The following is a 20,957-nucleotide window of genomic DNA, read 5'->3' as shown; positions in this document are numbered from 1 at the left end:
TTGGTGAAGGTCCTGTATACCTGTACTGTATAGTTTGGGGGTCCTGTATACCTGTAGTATATAGTTGGTGCTGTATACCTGTAATGTATAGTTGGTGGAGGTCTTGTATACCTGTAGTTTATAGTTTGAGGGTCCTGGATACCTGTAGTGTATAATTGGTGGAGGTCTTGTATACCTGTAGTATATAGTTCGGGGGTCCTGTATACCTGTAGTAAATAGTTTGAGGGTCCTGTATAACTATAGTATAGAGTTGGTGGAGGTCCTGTATACCTGTAGTGTATAGTTTGTGGTCCTATATACCTGTAGTATATAGCTAGTGGAGTCCCTGTATACCTGTAGTATATTTGGGGTCCTGTATACTTGTAGTATAGAGTTGGTGAAGGTGCTGTATACCAGTATTATAGAGTTGGTGTAGGTCCTTTATACCTGTAGTGTATGGTTTTGAGGTCCTGTATACCTGTAGTGTATAGTTTGGGGTCCTATATACCTGTAGTATATAGTTGGTGGAGTTCCTGTATACCTGTAGTGTATAGTTTTGGGGTCCTGTATACCTGTAGTGTATAGTTTGGGATCCTGTATACCTGTAGTATATAGTTGGTGGAGGTCCTGTATACCTGAAGTATATAGTTGGTGGAGGTCCTGTATACCTGTAGTATATAGTTTTGGGGTCCTGTATACCTGTAGTATATAGTTTTGTGGAGGTCCCGTGCACTTGTAGTGTATAGTTTTGGGGTCCTGTATACCTGTAGTGTCCTGTATACCTGCAGGGATGTATTTACCCGTATGGCAGTGTTATTCAGTCACAGTGTGTCGGTATTGGTCATGTCTGGTATGGGGGTGTTATCCAGTCACGGTATGGTGGTATTGGTCAGGTCTGGTATAGCGGTGTTATCGAGTCACAGTATGGCAGTATTGGTCAGGTCTGATATGATGGTGATATCCAGTCACAGTATGGTGGTATTGGTCAGGACTGGTGTGGCGGGGTTACCCAGTCACAGTTTGCGGGTATTGGTCAGGTCTGGTATGGCAGTGTTATCCAGTCACAGTATGGCGGTATTGGTCAGGTCTGGTATGACAGTGTTATCCAGCACAGTATGGCGGTATTGGTCAGGTCTGGTATGGCAGTGTTATCCAGTCACAGTATGGCGGTATTGGTCAGGTCTGGTATGACAGTGTTATCCAGCACAGTATAGCGGTATTGGTCAGGTCTGGTGTGGCGGTGTTCTCCATTCACAGTATAGCGTTATTGGTCTGGTCTTATATGACAGTGTTATCCAGTCACAGTATGGCGGTATTGGTCAGGTCTGGTATAACAGTGTTATCCAGTCACAGTATGGGGGTATTGGTCAGGTCTGGTGTGGCGGTGTTACCCAGTCACAGTATGGCGGTATTGGTCAGGTCTGGTATGGAGGTGTTATCCAGTCACAGTATAGCGGTATTGGTCAGGTCTGGCAGTGTTATCCAGTCACAGTATGGCGGTATTGGTCAGGTCTGGTATGACAGTGTTATCCAGTCACAGTATGGCGGTATTGGTCAGGTCTGGTGTAGCAGTGTTACCCAGTCACAGTTTGGTATACCTGTTGTGCCCTGTATATACATGTACTGTATGGATGGAGTAGGGGGTCCTGTATATACATGTACTGTATAGATGGAGTAGGGGGTCCTGTATATACATGTACTGTATAGATGGAGTAGGGGGTCCTGTATATACATGTACTGTATAGATGGAGTAGGGGGTCTACCAGTTATTACTGTGGATGTTGTGAGGCAGCTTCCCTAGCAACCATTGCTCCCTGTGAAAATGAAAGCAGTAATCCTATTGGTTGCTAAGGCTCCAACTGCCGTGTCTGCTGCAGCTAATTATATCACCTGTGTTTGCAGTGAGGAGATTTTCCCAATCTTCTCTATGGGGCGCCTCTCTTTTCCCTCCCCCTCCCCTCCTGTACATCTGGCGGGGACGGGACCTTCGCAATAACCTTCCCGGGCACCCAATGTATCTGTGTGCCAAATTTGGGGTCAAACGGTTCAGGCGTTTGGAAGTCTATAGAGGACAGACAGACAGACAGAAGGACAGACAGACAGACTTTGATTTTTATGATATAGATAGAGGGAGCCATTGAAGCAGGTGTCCTTAACAAAAAAGAAAAGCAATTTCTGCTGGTCTCTGATATTAATTTAGCAAATTTTTATTATTTGCCAAAAATCCACAAAAGTTTAGTTAATCCACTGGGGCGCCCTATTATTTCGGGAATAGGGTCTCTTACATCTAATTTATCCCACTATATTGATCTTTTTTTACAGAAGTATGTTTGGGAGTTACCATAATTTCTCAAGGACTCGTCACAGTTAATTTATGAGTTACAATCTTTCACTTTATCTCATTTTTCTTTTATTACTCTAGATGTCACTTCACTATATTCAAATATCGATATAGATTTGGGTTTAAATGCGGCTTTATATTACTTGAATTTAGACACTGAATTAGACAAATCACAAATACAATTTATTCATGACGGTATGAAATTTATTTTAGATCAAAATATTTTTATGTTCGAAGATCATGTGTACAAGCAAGTTAGGGGCTGTGCGATGGGCACTCGCTTCGCAACAAGTTTTGCTAATTTATTCATGGGTCTTTTCGAGGCGAGTCATCGCACAGTCCCAATATTATATAAAATCAGTATCATATTATCGTCGTTTTATAGACGATCTCTTCTTTATTTGGACGGGTACAGAAGAAGAGACACAATGTTTTGTTGATTAACTTAATGGCAATAATTGGGGAATAAAATTTACATTGAATTTCAGTTCTGATAATATAGACTTTTTAGATATCACACTAATGAAGATAAAATCTCTACAAAAACTCACTTTAAAAGTGTGAATGTGAACAGCTTTCTTGAATATAGTAGCGGTCACCTACCGCAGTGGTTAAAAAATGTCCCCTTCGGGCAATATCAACGAGTAAGGGAGAACTGTAGTAATAATAATGATTATGTAGAACAAGCAAATATTTTAAAAAATAGATTTTTAAATAAGGGGTACCCGGAAAAAAATTCTTAAAAAAGCTTATAATATAAATAAAAAAATGACACAAAGATATTTTAAATAACATGAACGAAAAGAGCAAAAACAAAAATATTATTAAAAATAAAAATAACTCATATCATTTTTCTTTCATTACGGAATATAACTGTGGTGCGTCAGTAATTAAAAATTACCTACAGAAAAATTGGTCCATTTTGTGTGATGACCCGGTTTTAAAATCAGTTATACCCAAAAGACCTAATATTATCTTTCGCAGAACAAAAACCTTACGGGGTCATATAGCCCCCAGCAGACTACGTAAAATCCAAGACACGAATCTTGGTTCTGTGGATTTAGATGAAAGGGAAGTGGGCTCCATGAGATGTCAGCACAATCGGTGCTTATGTTGTGAATGGATGTTACCGGATCCAGTTACTACATTCAGATCCAGAATCACAGGAGAATCATACATGATACGTGGTAAATTTACCTGCGCCACTCAGTTTGTGATATATCTACTAACGTGTAGATGCGGCTTGCAATACGTGGGCCGCACAGTTCAGACGGTGCGGTCCCGTATGAATAAACATAGATCGAACATTAAAAAATCTTTTCTTCTCCATAGTGTATCTAAACACTTTTTTATTTGCCATCAAATTAACCCAACAGATTTAACACTTACTATTCTTGAGCAGATTCCAGAAAGTCATCCCAATAGATATAGACAACTGATAAATAGAGAATCCTGTAGAATTTTGTAACAATGTTAGTTGCATGTATGCTAATTACAATCATGTGTATTTGAGCTACAACCTACCCACAATGGGAGGATCGATTCATTATGCAAATAGTCACCATCTGTGTCGAGCTTGTTCTGAGCATGTGCACACTTTTTATAGATCCTAGAATGATTTTACTTGTAAACACCTGAGAAAAAAGTCGGCACGACTTCGAAACGCGTTGTGTTTTAACAAATAAAAACTTTTTAACATCACTTTTAATGCCTATCTTTGACCTGCGCCTGATACTATCCTAGGTTTGGAGAGGAGGATCGGATGTTTTGTATTATCTATTCAGTCTCCTTCCCCTAGTTCTGAGCTGCTGCTTTCTGCTGAAGATACAAAAGTCTGTGTTTGAGCTGTTCTCTCTGTCTCCCCCTCCTTCCCCCTCACTTCTGAGAATTCTGATGTAAAAAAGTCCCTGACTGGCTGTATTTGCAACATTGTAGCTTCTTTGTAATGATGGAAGGGTTATAGTGAAGTGAAGCTGCTAATGAACTGTGATTAACCCTCCCAGCATTACAAAGAAGCTACAATGTTGCAGATAAATCCTGCTAGGAACTTGTTTACATCAGCTGTCTCAGAAGGAAGGGGAGGAGGGGAAGACAGAGAGAAAGACTCACATGCAGATTTTTGTGTTTTCAGCAGAAAGCAGCAGCTGAGAACTAGGGAAAGGAGGCTGAATAGATAATAACAACTATGGAACGAATTGTTAGTCTCATCACAGGCAGCAACATATCAAAAGTTATGTTTGAGTGGAATACCCCTTTAAATGGTGGGCGTCAAATAAAAAGGTCATTATGGTGTTGTGTGAACATAGCCTTAATACATTGCTGCTATTATACAAAGATCAAAAAAGGGCCTATGTCCTCCCTACAGGTCTCCAGCTCCCGTGCAGATTGCAGCCTCAACTTCCGAAAGAAACCCGTCTCTGAAGTGACAGCCCACTCAACCAATCACTGGCCGCTGCTTTGTCCCATCTCAGTCAGTGATTGGCTGGGTGAGCTGCCACTCCTGAGACAAGTTTGTCTTAGAAGTGGAGGTGGCTGCCATCAGCGGGGACACTGGAGACCCATAGGAGGGCACCAGGGGAGTGCGTTGAGGTAAGCATAGGCTCTTTTTTGTTTTCTATATAACAGCAGAAATATATAAAAATATTACACCGAATAACCCCTTTAATGGGAAGTAACTTGCAGTTACTCTTTGCCACTGCTACACAAGGTTTAAAGCCAGCTGCTACCGTCCCCATTCACAATGTAGTGCAGGCGATGAACAGATACTTGACAGGGGTGTCTAGTGTTGGTACTCCGCCATCAGTGACTGATTACTTATCCTGTGAATAGGTCATTAGCCTATTTTAGAGAAAAACCCTTTAAAAGTGCTTTTCTGACCAGATATTTCTGGCATGTCCATTAAATTTCTCCCACCATGTGTATAAACAATGTGAAGCTTTTTCCTGATTCAGTGCTGAGAAGAGGTTCAGTAAAGAGAAGAAGTGTCATACAAATGCGCTAAAGCTCCAGTACAGCAACAAATTGAAAATATGTATGGAAAGAGGTAAAGGGGCCTCTCTTGTGTACTTAGAGCTCTTAGGACTAAATAGTTGGTTTCTGCCAAAAACTAAGGCTACATTTTCACATTCCATGCACGGACCATATTTACAGAAAATGTGCTACGGACCAGACATGTCACTAGAGCAGTGAGAAGTACTGCAGCGCTGATAAAAAACAAACAAAAAAAACACTTTTCTGAACTTGAATTTTTCAATAAAGCAGTCATGACCTTGGGAGATTTCAGTAGAATAACAGGATGACATAAATTTCTAACACATTATATCCGGTTATTAAATTAGGATACAAGTAAAAGGGTGGAGAGAGGATGGGTGTGCAGAGATATCTTCTCCTCCAGGAATAAACAAAAAAGAGGATACACTTGGAGTAAGGCATGGTGAACATAAATAACTGTGAACCTGTGACTAAGATGAGAACTGAATATGTCTGTGTTGCCAAACAGGGACGGCGTCAGCACCCGGCTAACTAGGACAAGTGCCGGGGCCCACACCTCCTCTAGGGGCCCAGTCCCGTCTGTGTTTTTTTTTTTTTTTTTTACTAACAGAAAAAAAGTGTAGTAACAAAGGGGACTGGGCCCCTAGAGGCCGCATGTGTCAGTTAGGGGCCCGCCGATACATACTGGGGTCCCCGGGCACATCATCATGTCTTCCTTCCAGGGCTGGCTGGAGGTGTAAAGGACCTTTGATGAGGGCATGCCCATGTGACCAGTCTCATGTGTGGGATAGGCTATCTTCCTCTGTTGGGATTTTTATGAGGCAAGGAGAAGGACCTGTGATGATGTCACAGGTCATGTGATCGGACACCTGATAGAGGTAGAAAGGTAGGCTATGTAAACTATTAGGGGGGCATTTAAATGCCCCCGCAGCTCCGGCGCTACGGAGATTTATGTAGAGGCGGACTACCTCCACATAAATCCCGTGCGCGCCGGTGCGCACCGCCGAAAACCTACGCCAGCTGAGGACTGGAGTAGGTTTTCGGCGTATATTTGGGCGGAGCGGATGGTAAATTCCGCGCCCTCCGTTCCGCCCACTACACGCCCCCTTTCCGCCCCCCTGGTGTACTCGACGGAAAGTGCCAATTTGCGAATATTTTATTCGCAAATCGGCCATTTGCGTATAAAAAAAATACGCAAATCGGCACTTTCCGCCAAAAATCATCCGTTCGTAGGATGATACATGTGGCCCTTAGTGTTCTTTATGTACTGGTGCTTCTAGTTGTTTTGGGTATACACGTCCTGCAGTTATATATATGTATATAAATATATATCACTGCAGGACCTGTATTAAGGAGAACTAGACTCGGCATGTTCATGTGTTATATACCGTATTTTTCGCTTTATAGGACGCACCTTTTGATAAGACGCACCCCTGATTTTAGGGGAGAAAAATAGAAAAAAAAATATTTTGCTCATTGTCACAGTTTGGAGATAGCATATAGTGCCCACATAGTAGCCAATCCCCCATAAAGTGCCCCACATAGTAGCCAGTGCCCCACATAGTAGCCAGTGCCCCCCATAGTAGCCAGTGCCCCCCATAGTAGCCAATCCCCCCATAGTAGCCAGTGCCCCTCATAGTAGCCAATCCCCTCATAGTAGCCAATCCCCCCATAGTAGCCAGTGCCCCTCATAGTAGCCAGTGCCCCTCATAGTAGCCAGTGCCCCTCATAGTAGCCAATCCCCCCATAGTAGCCAATCCCCCCATAGTAGACAGTGACCCCATAGTAGACAGTGACCCCCATAGTAGCCAATCCCCCCATAGTAGCCAGTGCCCCCATAGTAGCCAGTGACCCCCTTAGTACCCTGTGCCCCCCATAGCAGCCATTTCCCCCCCTAAAACAACAAACCAGTAACTCACCTGTCCGGCGGCCCCAGCAGCTCCTGTCTCCCGTCGGCCGCGCGCACTTCCGACATCCTCCGGGCACAGGCAGCGGGGTACAGAGACGCTGCCTGTGCCGGAAGTGTCCTGCAACCTCTATCATGAATGATAGAGGCTGCAGAACACATCCAGGACACAGGCAGTCTCTGTACCCCGCTGCCTGTGCCCGGAGGATGTCGGAAGTGCGCGCGGCCGACGGTAGACAGGAGCTGCTGGGGCCGCCGGACAGGTGAGTTCCGGGACCACCTCTGCCCGCTCGCTCAGCTGACAGCCGATCAGGAGCCCAGGAAAGTGCTGCTCATTGCACTTTCCCGGGCTTCTGATCAGCTCAGCTGAGCGGCGATGGAGGGGCGGGCGGAGGGGGATCGCTCAGAGCCGCTCACTATGCATATGCATAGTGAGCGGCAATACAGGGGGCGGGCGGGACGGCTTCCATGCGGTGCTCTGCACTGCTTGGGAGCAGTCTTCGCTTTATAAGACGCACTTAGATTTTCCTCCCACTTTGGGAGGAAAAAAAGTGCGTCTTATAAAGCGAAAAATACGGTATGTATATAATATGAACAGCTGGGGCTTCTAGTACCAGGGCCATTTTTAGCATTGTGCAAGCTGGACCTTAGGATAAATTCACACAGGCGGATCAGCAGCAGATTTAAAGCTGCAAATTCGCAGCAAAAACCGCTGCAGATCCTCCCCCTGTGAGTTCCAATGTGATTACATACTCGCAGCAGGATTGGCATCTCGCTGCCAGTATGTAAGTGCAGGCCCCATTAACCCCCGCCGCCCGGGATAATACATTACCTGCACAGCTATCGGGCCATATCTGAGGCTCCCGGAGGTCTAGCGCAGCCCATCAGTGACTGTGGCGGGGCCATGCACTGATTGGTTGTGCGGGACCTCCGGGAGCCTCAGATGCCGCCGGATCATGGTGCCAGTAATGTATTATCCCGGGCGGCGGGGGTTAATGGGGCCGGCACTTACATACTGGAAGCGAGATGCCAATCCTGCTGTGAGTATGTAATCACATTGGAATTCACAGGGGGAGGATCCGCAGCAGTTTTAGCTGCGAATTTGCAGCTTTAGGCTGCGTTCACACTACGTATATTTCAGTCAGTATATGTATATTTCAGTCAGTATTGCAACCAAAACCAGGAGTGGATTAAAAAACACAGAAAGGATCTGTTCACACAATGTTGAAATTGAGTGGATGGTCACCATATAACGGTAAATATTTGCTGTTATTTTAGAACAACGGCTGTTATATTGAAATAATGGCAGTTATTTACTGTTATATGATGGCCATCCACTCAATTTCAACATTGTGTGAACAGATCCTTTCTGTGTTTTTAATCCACTCCTGGTTTTGGTTGCAACACTGACTGAAATATACGTAGTGTGAACATAGCCTTAAAGCGTAACTATAATTTTAGTAGCCAAAAAATTAAATTCCTCAAATAAAAAGCCCATGTGTTACCCTTTAAAAAGAGCCCTAAACTGCGTTGATAGCATGTACGCTAGCTGAGATATCCCCAGTTGTTTCTCTCAGAGGAATAAATGAATTTTTCTCCTGGCTGAGAGAAAGTGGGTGTGGCCTATCCCTCATCTCCCTGGCTGGGTCCCTCCATTCACTGAGAAGCACCTTAGCAGATGTATCACACATAGCAGGATCAGATAGAGCCCCAGCATACAGTATCACAATGTAAGATTAGATACAGAGCCCCAGCCAATGGTATCACACACAGTGGGATTAGATACAGTCATCTGCTCTCATTACACTGTAGCATAATGTCAGCCATGGAGGTGGGGGCACCTGCTGCAGACATCTGATAGTGAATGTTATATGTACTATGGAAGGACTACAGCTGTGTTGTGCTGGGACTTGTAGTCTGCCTCATGCAGTACATTGGTGATACAGTGATGGTGGCACTGTATTCACTTGTGCCTCCATCCAGCTCTTCCCCTGTGCTGCTCCTCACACACAACACCCTCAGCTCTGCTTAGTCACCTCTGTGAGGGGAGGGGGGAGAACGTGCTGCTAGGAGGTGGGGGAGGAGGTTTTGTTTATGTCTGTGTCAGGGCTGTTATCTGATCCTCCTGTCAGAGTCCGTACTCTAGGTACAGATCTCCAGGGAGGGGGCGTGTCCAGCAGGAATGCAGAAATAAGTCAGAGGCAAAGAGAGCTCTGAGGGGACTTTTGGCTTTATGTATTTAAAAAACTGTTCATATTAGGTTATTAATGTATATTGCAAAAAGTCTTATCATGACCTAAGCTAACTAAAACTGAATGGTCCAAATATTTTATAGTTGCGCTTTAAATCCGCTGCGGATCCGCCCTTGTGAATTTACCCTTACTCAGCACTGATAGTTACCCCCCATCCTGTGACTGGGTCTGACTCCTCCAGAGTCCTTACTACCGCAGAGATCAGGAGATACAGGAGGAGAAAGATATGCAGCAGACGCATGTTTCTTCTGCTACAAATCTTTCCTCGCCTGTCTCTCCATGATTTGCTCCTCAAAGGGACCCGCCGAGGCTCTGTTGCCCAAGGGCCCACAAAAAGCTGGAGCCGTCCCTGTTGCCAAAGAATAGAGAGATGTTAAGGTTCAGTAATAATCTATATATTCAACACCACGTCTATATTTTTAACAAATGTCTAACTCTTTCACCCTACATGGTTTCTGGAAGTGCTGGACTGGGACTACAATTTGTAGTAAACGAATGCTGAGCCGGCACTAGACAACCATTGATGGCATTTTAACAGATTTTAAATGCCACTGTCTCATAGCAGAATGACCCCTCTCTGTACCTCCTGAAGGACTCCATGACATACGGCTATGTCATGGATTCTTAAGGAGTTAGGGTATAAACCCACACACCGTATACGCAGCATATTTACTGCTGCGATACGCAGCAAATACGCAGCAGATTAGATCTAAATTAATGCACAGCATCAATTCTGCTGCGTATTTGTTGCGTATCTGCTGCGTATACGGTGTGTGGGTTTGTACCCTTAAAGTTATTTAACAAGATTTTTTTATGTTTTTACACTATTTTTAAAGGGGTGTTTAAGACCAAATAGACTGATGAGATATCTGCAGAAAAAGTCACCAGTCTCTGATCAGCTCCTGTTCACTTAAATGAGAGCTGAGCTGCTGTTACAGATCGCTACTAGAGATGAGTGCAACTTAAAGGGGTATTCCAGGGAAAATCTATAAATTAGCAATGGAAAGGGTTAACCAAGGTTAACCCTTTCCTAATATACTTACCTGTCCGTTTTTGGCCCCCCAAGGAGATCTCCGGTCCGGTCACGTGATGGTCCGGGCTGCGACTCGCGGATCCTCTTCTTCCGGTTCGGTGACGTCGCCATAGCGGGCCGGCGTCGGCTCTCCTATTAGCAGCAGAGCACTAAACCCTGACTGGCTTGGTAGCGTGTAGCCAATCAGGGTTCAGTGCTCTGTGTCCCTGCTGTACCAAGTTAGCCGGGTGCTGATGTCCCCGGCCCCCCTCCTTCATGTATTATCACCCCGATCTCTCCCCCGGCCCCCCTCCTTCCTGTGTATACAGTCCTATTCAAAGATCGCTCAGCCCCCGATGTAACTGCTGCCTGCGCTGGCCCCGATCTCCGCACCTGTACTCAGCTGACAGGCGCTGTGTAAGTGAGTGCAGGAGAGATTTCTTCCTTGCTTCGTACACAGCGCCTGTCAGCTGAGTACAGGTGCGGAGATCGGGGCCAGCGCAGGCAGCAGTTACACCGGGGGCTGAGCGATCTTTGAATAGGACTGTATACACAGGAAGGAGGGGGGCCGGGGGAGAGATCGGGGTGATAATACATGAAGGAGGGGGGCCGGGGACATCAGCACCCGGCTAACTTGGTACAGCAGGGACACAGAGCACTGAACCCTGATTGGCTACACGCTACCAAGCCAGTCAGGGTTTAGTGCTCTGCTGCTAATAGGAGAGCCGACGCCGGCCCGCTATGGTGACGTCACCGAACCGGAAGAAGAGGATCCGCGAGTCGCAGCCCGGACCATCACGTGACCGGACCGGAGATCTCCTTGGGGGGCCAAAAACGGACAGGTAAGTATATTAGGAAAGGGTTAACCTTGGTTAACCCTTTCCATTGCTAATTTATAGATTTTCCCTGGAATACCCCTTTAAGCATGCTGAGAGCGGTTGCTCGGCGTTAGTATACTGATGGCTGATGAAGTTGGTTCCAGCCCTAGGGAGTCCTGCCTACAGCCTATGCCTGTATCCATGTTTTCCAGGATTCCCTAGGGCTACATCCAACTTCATCAGCCACTGGTATTCAAATGCCAAGCGATCTCACTCATCTCTAGTCGCTAGCTCTAAACAGGGAACAGGGACAAACTGCTTTCAGACCCATTTACGGTGTAGTGCAGATGGGGCTAAACAGCTGATGTGTAAGCACCCTACCAATCATACACTTATCTGTACTTTCTATCGGTACCTTGAGTGTGCATATGCCACTTTTTGATCGCTTTTTATTACAATTTTTCTGGATTTGATGCAAACAAAATGCCCAATTTTGCCAATTTTTTTCCCCGACCCCCCCCAGTAGACCCCCAGGGACCGGAAAAGCAGCTTTTAAAATGCAGCTGTCAACTTTGACAGCTGTATTTGAAAAGCTAATTCGCAGGCACAGCGATCGGACCGTGCCCGCTAATAGCCGCCGCGGCTCAGAGCGGGGTCACCGTGGCCCCCCTCTGATTGCCCTTAACGACGCTGGGGTGTACATTTACACCCTGTGTCGTTAAGGGGTTAATATTCAAAGCCGAAGTGTCCCTGAAAAAAAAAATCTAATCTTGGCAACTAGATGTATAGTGTAGAGATACCTGTGTTATACTGTCATGCTATGTATGCTATTTAAAATAAATTATTGTGTGCTGCTTCTTAGATGGAGCTGCTGCACAGTACATTGTATGTATGTTAAAACAACTAGTTTTTGAAGAAAGCGATTTAAGCTTAAAAAAAAAAAAAAGTAATTGTCCAATCACGATGAATTTCATGATTTGAATTGGTTGGAGGGGCAATATTCTGCCCATTTTTCCTTTCACAGATGGACGCCTGATGGATGACACAGCTTTCCTGTGCATCCCAGAACATCTACTAGTAAGTGTTCCTGGTACACACAGGACAGGGGAGGTTGACAGATTGGTGGCAGACTGGTCATGTTGGGGGTTCTTGTAACGAGCTGACATTCATAAGGACACAGATAACATTAGCAATGGCGGCTATGGACATTTGTAAGGAAAAAAACAGCAGCCAGTGAACTGTAGTGTTATATGGACGCCATTTGGAGCATACATGGCCCTCTAATCTGGCCCATAGAGAAACATGGGGTTATCTGCATCCTCCTCAACGACAGATTGTGCTGCTCTATTTAGACTAGATATTAGTACTGGGAAAATTTTTCAAGCAGTCCTACAGTAGGAAGTCCTCTGTTGCCATAGCAACCAATCATAGCTCAGCTCAGACCGAGCAGGTCTGGGCTGTGAGGGGCCCTGAGTGGGTGCAAGTTAGAAGGCTGGGGTGGGCCTGGGCTGGGAAGGGCCCTGGGAGCGTCCACGTTAGGGGGCCTGGGATAGGCCTGGGCTGGAAAGGGTCCCCAGGAGGGGCCACCTTTGGGGCAGGGGCGGGTCTGGGCAGGGAAAGGCATTGGGAGGGTCCATGTTAAGGGGCTGGGGCAGGCCTGGGCTGAGAAGGGCGCTGGGAGGATCCACGTTAGGGGGCTGGTGCGGGCCTGGGCTTGGAAGGGCGCCGGGAGGGTCCACGTTTGGGGGCCTCGGATAGGCCTGGGCTGAAAAGGGTCCCCAGGAGGGGCCACATTAGGGGGCAGGGGCGGGCCTGGGCAGGGAAGGGCATTGGGAGGGTCCATGTTAGGGGGCTGGGGCAGGCCTGGGCTGGGAAGGGCGCCAGGAGGGGCCACGTTAGGGGGTTGGGGTGGACCTGGGCTGGGAAGGGCACCTGGGGGTCTGCATTGGGGGGCTGGGGGCGGGCCCTGCCTGGGAGCTTGGAGGGTCCATGTTAGGAGGCTGGGGCAGGCCTTGGAAGGGCACCAGGAGGGTCCACATAAAGGGGCTGGGGTGGGAAGGGCGACAAAATGGGTTCTGGCTCATAGTTTTAAGGCGTTCTAGGTAGGTTTTAGAAAAGCAAAGGTAAATTAGTTGGGACATGTAATCGTTATAGGGTGGAGGGGCTCCCACATGGGACCTTCACCTTGACGTGGTGAGGGAGCTTGCGTGCCTTGGTAATCTAATGAGCTAAGCTGGTTGGAGCAGTGTTCCTGGTGGGGTCACCTGTGCCAGACAGGTCAGTGGGGAAAGGCCAGACTAAGCAAGGCACCTGGAAGAAAGGGCTGGTATCCTAGAGCTATTTAAATATTTATAATACAATGAACATTTACTATCAACAATACATCTAGCAATCCCACTACATATAACAGTCAGCAGGACAGACCACACACATTGCTATTTTCACCTGCTTTTGTAGTTGTTGACTACTGATGAACCTTGTAATTGGCAAGCAGAAGCTGGCAGGACCCCTGAACCTAAGAGTTATGCCCAGCACTAAGCTTTGCCTGTATTCCTTCATTCGCCTCACCCCTTCATTCACCCAGCCCGACCTTCCCACTTTGCATTAAGCCCTTGGGTTTTGAATAGAACAGAGAAGAAATCAGGCAATATCTTTTAGAGGCTAACTGAGTATATTTGTTTGTAATCTTTCCGGAGACTAGCCCCCTTCGTCAGACATGATGTTAAGTGCAGGGAGGGTGCTGTGCTGGAGAAAAGCCAGCTGTCAAGCTGTTCATGGACTGGACCACTTAGCACACTGGCCTACCTGGCATTTGCCCGATATGCAAGATGGGCAGTTAGGCCTGGGTTTCTGGGATGTATCTTACTCACCACTACTCCACCACTTCTTTCCATTTACTATGTAGCTCTCTCCATCTCTTGAAATACTGCACTCCATGTTGGTGGCATCACTGGAAGCTACATCAGGCTCTAAAATGGAAAAACACAATGCTTGTCAATTATAGCAATTTCTATTGTCACAGCAATTGCAGACAGAACATAGGACCAACGCATTTCAATGGCCCCATTTGCATGTGATTCGTGCCAAGGAAAAAAAAAAAAAGGACAAGTTCTAGTGCGGACCCGCATCAGGGGTAACTATCTCCAATGCAGAGTTCCACGAATTGTGGAGCACTACGGATGAACATCTATAGTACGGCCTGCAAGTACTGTAGGCAGTTGAAGGCTGTGTATGGTTTAGAGTCTTCATACAATAAAATCTGAAGCATAATCATTTGGGTGTCCCATTGATGTCAGCGGCAGTTTGCTGTCACCACTCAGACCAGTGTGGACAAATTTGGGATCTTTCAGCATGTGGAAACATCACGATCATGTCAGCTAATCGTTGCCTTTCAACATGCGCTATTACACTAAACTATTGTCAGAGAGGTCAGTAATCGGCCAAGTAAGGCTGATACATATTCAGCGTAATAGGTCCTTTATCAATTTGGAAAAGGCCACACATTAATTCCTAGAGAGTTTCAAAACAATCTATGCTTCAAAGAGTGGAAAAAAAGTGTAATGAAGCTACGTGGTGCTCAGCAGTCCATTATAAAAGAGATGCATCAAACAATCCAACTGTGAGAAGTAATGAAGACGTGACACTCACCGACAAGCTTCTCTTCATACTTTATTGAAGTCTGGTTATTACACATACTGGTGAGGGAGGACGAACATATGGATATCAGCGATGGACGTTCTGTGCATGTGTGCCCTTCATCCACTTAAATTCATTCAGCCGGATGAAGTGTGTACATCGCTGATATGCCTGTTGTGTTCATCCTTTCTCACCTGCATGTGTAATGACGGAACTTCAATGAAGTAGGAAGAGAAGCTTGTCGGTGAGGGCCACGTCTGTGCTGAACAATTGACTGGCGAGAGTGCTGGATGTTGGCACCCCACCAATCAAATACTCAGATATCAATTGTTGTATCCTGGGAAGACCAGGGACATGTGCATTTATTCTTCACTCATGACATCACATTAAAAATACAAACATACAAACATTCTCTCAATGTTACTATTTAAATGAAATAATAACAATTTAGATAGGTAGCCATTAGGCATTCTCACCAGTCATACAGAAACATGATTGGATTTCCCCCGCAAGTAGAGGCTCAAGCCATTGTTTCTTTTGCTCTTCTGTGCCATACAAGTGAAGCACCTCCATGTTACCAGTATCTGCAAATAGAATTGGACACATGACAGTACATATTAGCTTAATACCTAGTCCTACTGCAGTAAATGCATGCACAGTTTACAGGTTATCTAGTGATATTTAACGTTATTTTACTTCTTTAATTCTAAGGCTCTTTTCACATTAGTGCTGTGACTTCTGTTTATACTGGAAGACACAATGTATCATCAATGGATCCTACTGGGTTACAATTAAGTCTGCTGGGGTTTTCTTCTGGTGAGTGTTGTTTCAACAGCAAAATAGTACTGCACGTAGCACTATTCCTCCAGTCAAGGCTGACAGGGACTTATGCACACATCCTAATATGCATACATCCTAAGCACATCTATTTATCCCTACCTGCCCAATACACAAGGTCTACCAGAAAGTGCCTTTATACACAGTGCCCAGTGCTCCCTTTAAGCTATGCGGACATGCGACTGCTCAGCTTCTAGGGATGCCCACTGTAAATTTATGCCTCCTCAGCCCCAGATTTCATTTCCAGCCCCCTGTCACCATTCATTGCATCCTTTGCAGATTGAATGGTGGAGTGGGAGCTGCCAGCATCTTGCTCCTGCATTTATTTACATAGGCTGGAGATCCAAAGTGGCTGTGACCTATGAGCCTATATTTGTGCTATATTAAATATATTTTTCACTTTATTAAATTCATTTATTTAAGCTTTCGGCCACTTCTCTACGTGGACAGCGCTGACCGTGAGTACCTCAATTCCTTTTTATTTTATTCACTTACCGGGACGTGATCGGCTGTTGTGGCCGGCGCAAGGATATGATTGCACCGGCCTGTGGATCCTGTCCCTGCAGTTGACAGGCCTGAAGTGAGGGAGAGACCCACCCCTGTATTAAGCGTTTTTTTTTGTTTGCACCAGGAGAAATTATTACTATATGGAGGGGCACAGCAAGAGGCATTATTACTATATGGAGGGAACAATAGGAAACATTATTTTCATATAGCAGCACAGCAGGGGCATTATTACTATATGTAGGGCAATGCAGGGGCATTATTACTTCACGAGGGGGCACATCAGGGGGTATTTTTACTATATGGAGGACGCAGCAGGAGACATTATTACTATATGGAGGGCACAGCAGGGGACGCTAATACAATATAGCGGCACAACAGGGGCATTATTATTTTATGAGGGGCACATCCAGGGTCAATATTACTATATGAGGGGCACAGCCAGGGGCATTAACACTATATGGGGCAAATCAGGGGGCATTATTACTATAGGGGGGGCACAGTAGTGGCATTATTACTATATGGAGGCCACAGCAGGGGCATTATTACTATATGGAGGGCACAGCAGGAGGCATTTTTACTATATGTGACACAGCAGGAGGCATTTTTACTATATGAGACACAGCAGGAGGCATTATTACTATATGGGGGCACAACAGGATACATTATTACTATATGAGGCACAGCAGGGGACATTACTACTACATGGAGGGCACAACAGGGGACATTATTACTATATGGGGCACAGCAGGGGGCATTATTTATATATTGGGTACAGCAGGAGTCATTATTATACTGGGGAGCACAGGAGGTGTTATTACCATATGGGAGAACACAGGCATTATTAGTTAGGACATTATTACCATATGGTGCACTAATAGGGGTGCTATACTCTGCAGAGACAATTCACATTTGAGAAAAGTCTTCATGACGGTCAAAAGTAGAAGAAAAGAGAACAACTCCCATTAGAGAAAGCATATTTGTGAATTACTGGAATCACTTATACAGGCTGAAGAGCTATTATATATAATACTAGTAGCTGCCACCATATGGTGGTATATTTGGTAATGCTCTGGAGGGATTATTGGCCCTTGTATAAGGGCTGTGGAGGGATTATTGGCCCTTGTATAAAGCTGTTAGTGCAGGACTACACTGTGTTACCTTTTTGACTGATGTACTGATATCCTTCAATTGCTTGTTTAACAAACGATAAGTGAGGATTTTTTGTTTTAAACCACAGGCATAGATGAGAAGATAAATGTGTGAATATTTGGAATAGCATTCGTATCTATATACTGTGAACAAAGAGTGTTTACACGTAACGGATCCGCAGTGGGATCCCTGCCCTGTACATATATGGGCAGACAAACTCGCAGCAGGATGCACATCCCACTGTGAGTATGTCTGCAGCCCGCCCCGTTACCCTCCCCCCCCCCGCCGAAGCGTATACTTCACCTGCTCCCCGCTCCGGCTTGCTTCGGGGCTCCCGGCATCTTCATGTCCCGCTTAGCCAATCAGTGTGCTGCGGTGGGGCAATGCACTGATTGGGCGAGCGGGACATGCCGGGAAGCAAACCAGAGCAGGGAGCAGGTGAAGTATACCCTCTGCCCTTGTCTGCCCATATGTGTACAGGGCAGGGATCCGCAGCGGATCTCGCTGCAAATTCGCAGCGAGAAATCCGCTGCGGATCCGTTACCTGTAAATGCACCCCAAGGGTATGTTCACACTACGTTAAAGTACGGCCGTTGTTGCCATCGGCAACAACAGCCGTACTTTTTGCGGAGAGCAACATCTAACCACTCTGCTTAGTGGCAGACACTAATTCTACTGAGACACTTTTTAAAGGGGTTGGCCACTTTATAGTAAAATAGGTCAGTGTACAGTATTAGTAACTGTACTCACTGTATATACTGACAGCAGCTCCCTGTGTACCTCATAGAGCTAAAATCAGACTCTCCTTCACCAGGCTAGGCTTCCCTGCTCTGTTTTGCTTCAGTCCACAAAATGGCTGACATGGAGGAGCATGTGACCAGGCCCTGTCCCCTGTGTCCTCCATAGACATATACAGGCTCAGTGGTGGACACTGGAGGGCGGTGCCTGGTCACATGCTCCTCCATGTCAGCAATCTTATGGACCAAAACACCACAGAGCAGGGTAGCCCAGCCTGGAGGAGGGGAGTCTGATATTAGCTGTATGAGGTACACAGGGAGCTGCTGTCAGTATATACAGTGAGTACACTTACTAATACTGTACACTGAGCAATTTTACTATAAAGTGGCCAACCCCTTTAAATAAGGAATATTCTGAAGATATTAGGATACACCTTTATTGTATTTTAATCTGGCACCATGTCAGAGGACCGTGCTTTTTCTTGTATGTAAAATGAATGGGTCCTCTGTGTTGAACAGAATAATTATAACAATTATGTCCGTTGTATATACAGTACAATAGTACTGGACACCTGAACAAATCAACAACTGAGAAAAAGCAGGCACACTATACATGCCGAAGGGATGATTTGGGAAATATGGAAAATGTACAGCAGCAAACTGGAGTCCAATTCCACATGCAAGTTCAAATTTCTATTCTATGATTGAGTAGAGCATTCACTAGAGGATGGTATCTATAAGACATACCTGGTGCTTGGCAATTGAAAACTTCTGGTGCAAAGAAACATTTGCCAGTTTCTTCTGCAATGAAGGCATAGTCGGTCTGGCTTAGACCACTGACAGCAGGCAGAAACATGTTCCACAACCCTTCTGCCTTTGCCAGTTCCTAGAAATAATTGTAGAATGCTTTAAGAAGGAGAAATCTCATTTTTGCTACTGTAAATTTGTTCAAGCATAGACTGCTAACATTTAAAGCGGCACTATCAGCTGGTTCTTCCCAGAGAACCTGCTGATATGCCGCAGTAGCTGTTTCCCTCAGTAGCAGATCGCTGATAATTAGGTTTCTTTGCTCCCCCGCACTGTTTAGTTAATCGGTAATTGCTCTTATGCAATGTCCCCTTCCCTCCCGCCCACTATACATATTCATATATGCATAGTGGGCTCTATGTACGGTGCAGGGAAGCTGTCCCGTCAGGTCCCGCCCACTATGCATATTCATATATGCATAGTAGGCTCTATGTAAGGCGCGGGCACAGGGAAGCTCTCCCGTCGGGTCCCGTCCAGCCCGTCTCCTTCCCTCCCACCCACTATGCATATTCATATATGCATAGTGGGCTCTATGTATGGCGCCGGCGCAGGGAAGCTGTCCTGTCGGGTCCCGCCCACTATGCATATTGATATATGCATAGTGGGCTCTATGTACGACGCCGGCGCAGGGAAGCTGTCCTGTCGGGGCCCGCCCACTATGCATATTGATATATGCATAGTGGGCTCTATGTATGGCGCTGGAGCAGGGAAGCTGTCCCGCCGGGTCCCGCCGAGCCTGTGCCCTGCCCTCTCGCCCACTATGCATATATCAATATGCATAGTGGGCAAGAGGGAAGGGGGCCGGCTGGGCGGGACACGGCGGTGCTTGGAGCCTCCCAAAATGCTCTTAAGCAAGTAATTTGCATAAGAGCAATTACCGATTTACTAAACAGTGCGGGGGAGCAAAGAAACCTAATTATCAGCGATCTGCTACTGGAGGGAAAGAGCTACTGCGGCATAAGAGCAGGTTCTCTGGGAAGAACCGGCTGATAGTGCCGCTTTAAAGAGGGCAGAAATAGAAATAAAGAATCAGTGGCACTATTTTCCATGAGTAGTGTTGAGCAAACATGCTGAACTGTTCAGGTTTGGCAAAAATCTCTGAACCCGAACACTCTGCATTTGATTCCAATTGGCTGGAGAAGTTGGATGCCGCCCTAGGCCAGGACCTACTATGGCAGCATCCAATTTTCTCAAGTCTCTTAGAGTCAAATGCCGAGCGTTTTGGTTTGGAGAATGGTGCAAAACCTAAACACTATCCATGAGTTAAAGATTAGCATTGCATATTCCAGCGCACCTCACATCAAGTGAACTGATCTGTAACACCAAACTCAAGGGGGGGGGGGGCATTGAAATCTTTTTCTACTCTGTGACTCAACTCTTTAAAATCCAAAAGCACACATTTAAACTTATTTGTGAACTGTTCTGTGCAGCAACAGGTTTATATATGCAAAATTACTTGCAGATCTGCTTACCTTAAGCTTCTCTATGACCAATGGTTTATTCCATCTAAGTGGTGAGTTTTCATATTTGATATAATACTCCAAAACCTCCTAAAATAATATAAAATTTTATTACAGGATAAAAAAAGGTATTGTTGTCTGGTGCATTTACGGTACAGTATATGCACAGGATATGCCAAAAATGTCAGACCTATGCGAGTCCCACCACTGGGACCAGCACTGATCTGGAGAGCCTCCTGAACCCCTCTGATCTGCTTATAGCAGCCAGAGAAGCTTGAGAAGCCAAATACAGCAGAGTGGGTTGTTCTTCGCATTTTGTGCAACTTCCATTTACTTTAACTGCATGAACAAAAGGGAAAAGGAGCGAGCAAAGCAGCAGGGCTGACATAAAAAAAACAGAAACTAGAGAGCTTGTAGGAGAAAGTTGAGTACAGTGAAACTACACATAGATTTTCAAATAGAAATACGGACATATTTACCTGTAATTTTATTGCCCTCTCTTTCCCGTTAAAAGGACATGAGCTA

At 45.7% G+C, this 20,957-nt stretch overlaps 1 protein-coding gene across 1 annotated transcript in view; it reads right to left on the bottom strand.

Annotated features, from left to right (window-relative positions):
- ACAD11 (acyl-CoA dehydrogenase family member 11) overlaps positions 1-20,957 on the bottom strand; it is a 97,594-nt gene that overhangs the window by 39,057 nt on the left and 37,580 nt on the right. The window contains exons 10-13 of the mRNA XM_069958350.1: positions 20,445-20,522; positions 18,913-19,051; positions 15,412-15,519; positions 14,170-14,268 (exon numbers count right to left, since the gene is read on the bottom strand). Coding sequence (XP_069814451.1) covers positions 14,170-14,268; positions 15,412-15,519; positions 18,913-19,051; positions 20,445-20,522 — 424 coding nt within the window. The remainder of the gene's footprint in view (positions 1-14,169; positions 14,269-15,411; positions 15,520-18,912; positions 19,052-20,444; positions 20,523-20,957) is intronic.

The sequence above is a fragment of the Dendropsophus ebraccatus genome, chromosome 2 (genome assembly GCF_027789765.1).
Source record: "Dendropsophus ebraccatus isolate aDenEbr1 chromosome 2, aDenEbr1.pat, whole genome shotgun sequence".
Taxonomy (NCBI): domain Eukaryota; kingdom Metazoa; phylum Chordata; class Amphibia; order Anura; family Hylidae; genus Dendropsophus; species Dendropsophus ebraccatus.
The sequence above is the reverse complement of the archived record's forward strand: the minus strand, read 5'-3'. Positions and strand labels throughout refer to the sequence as shown.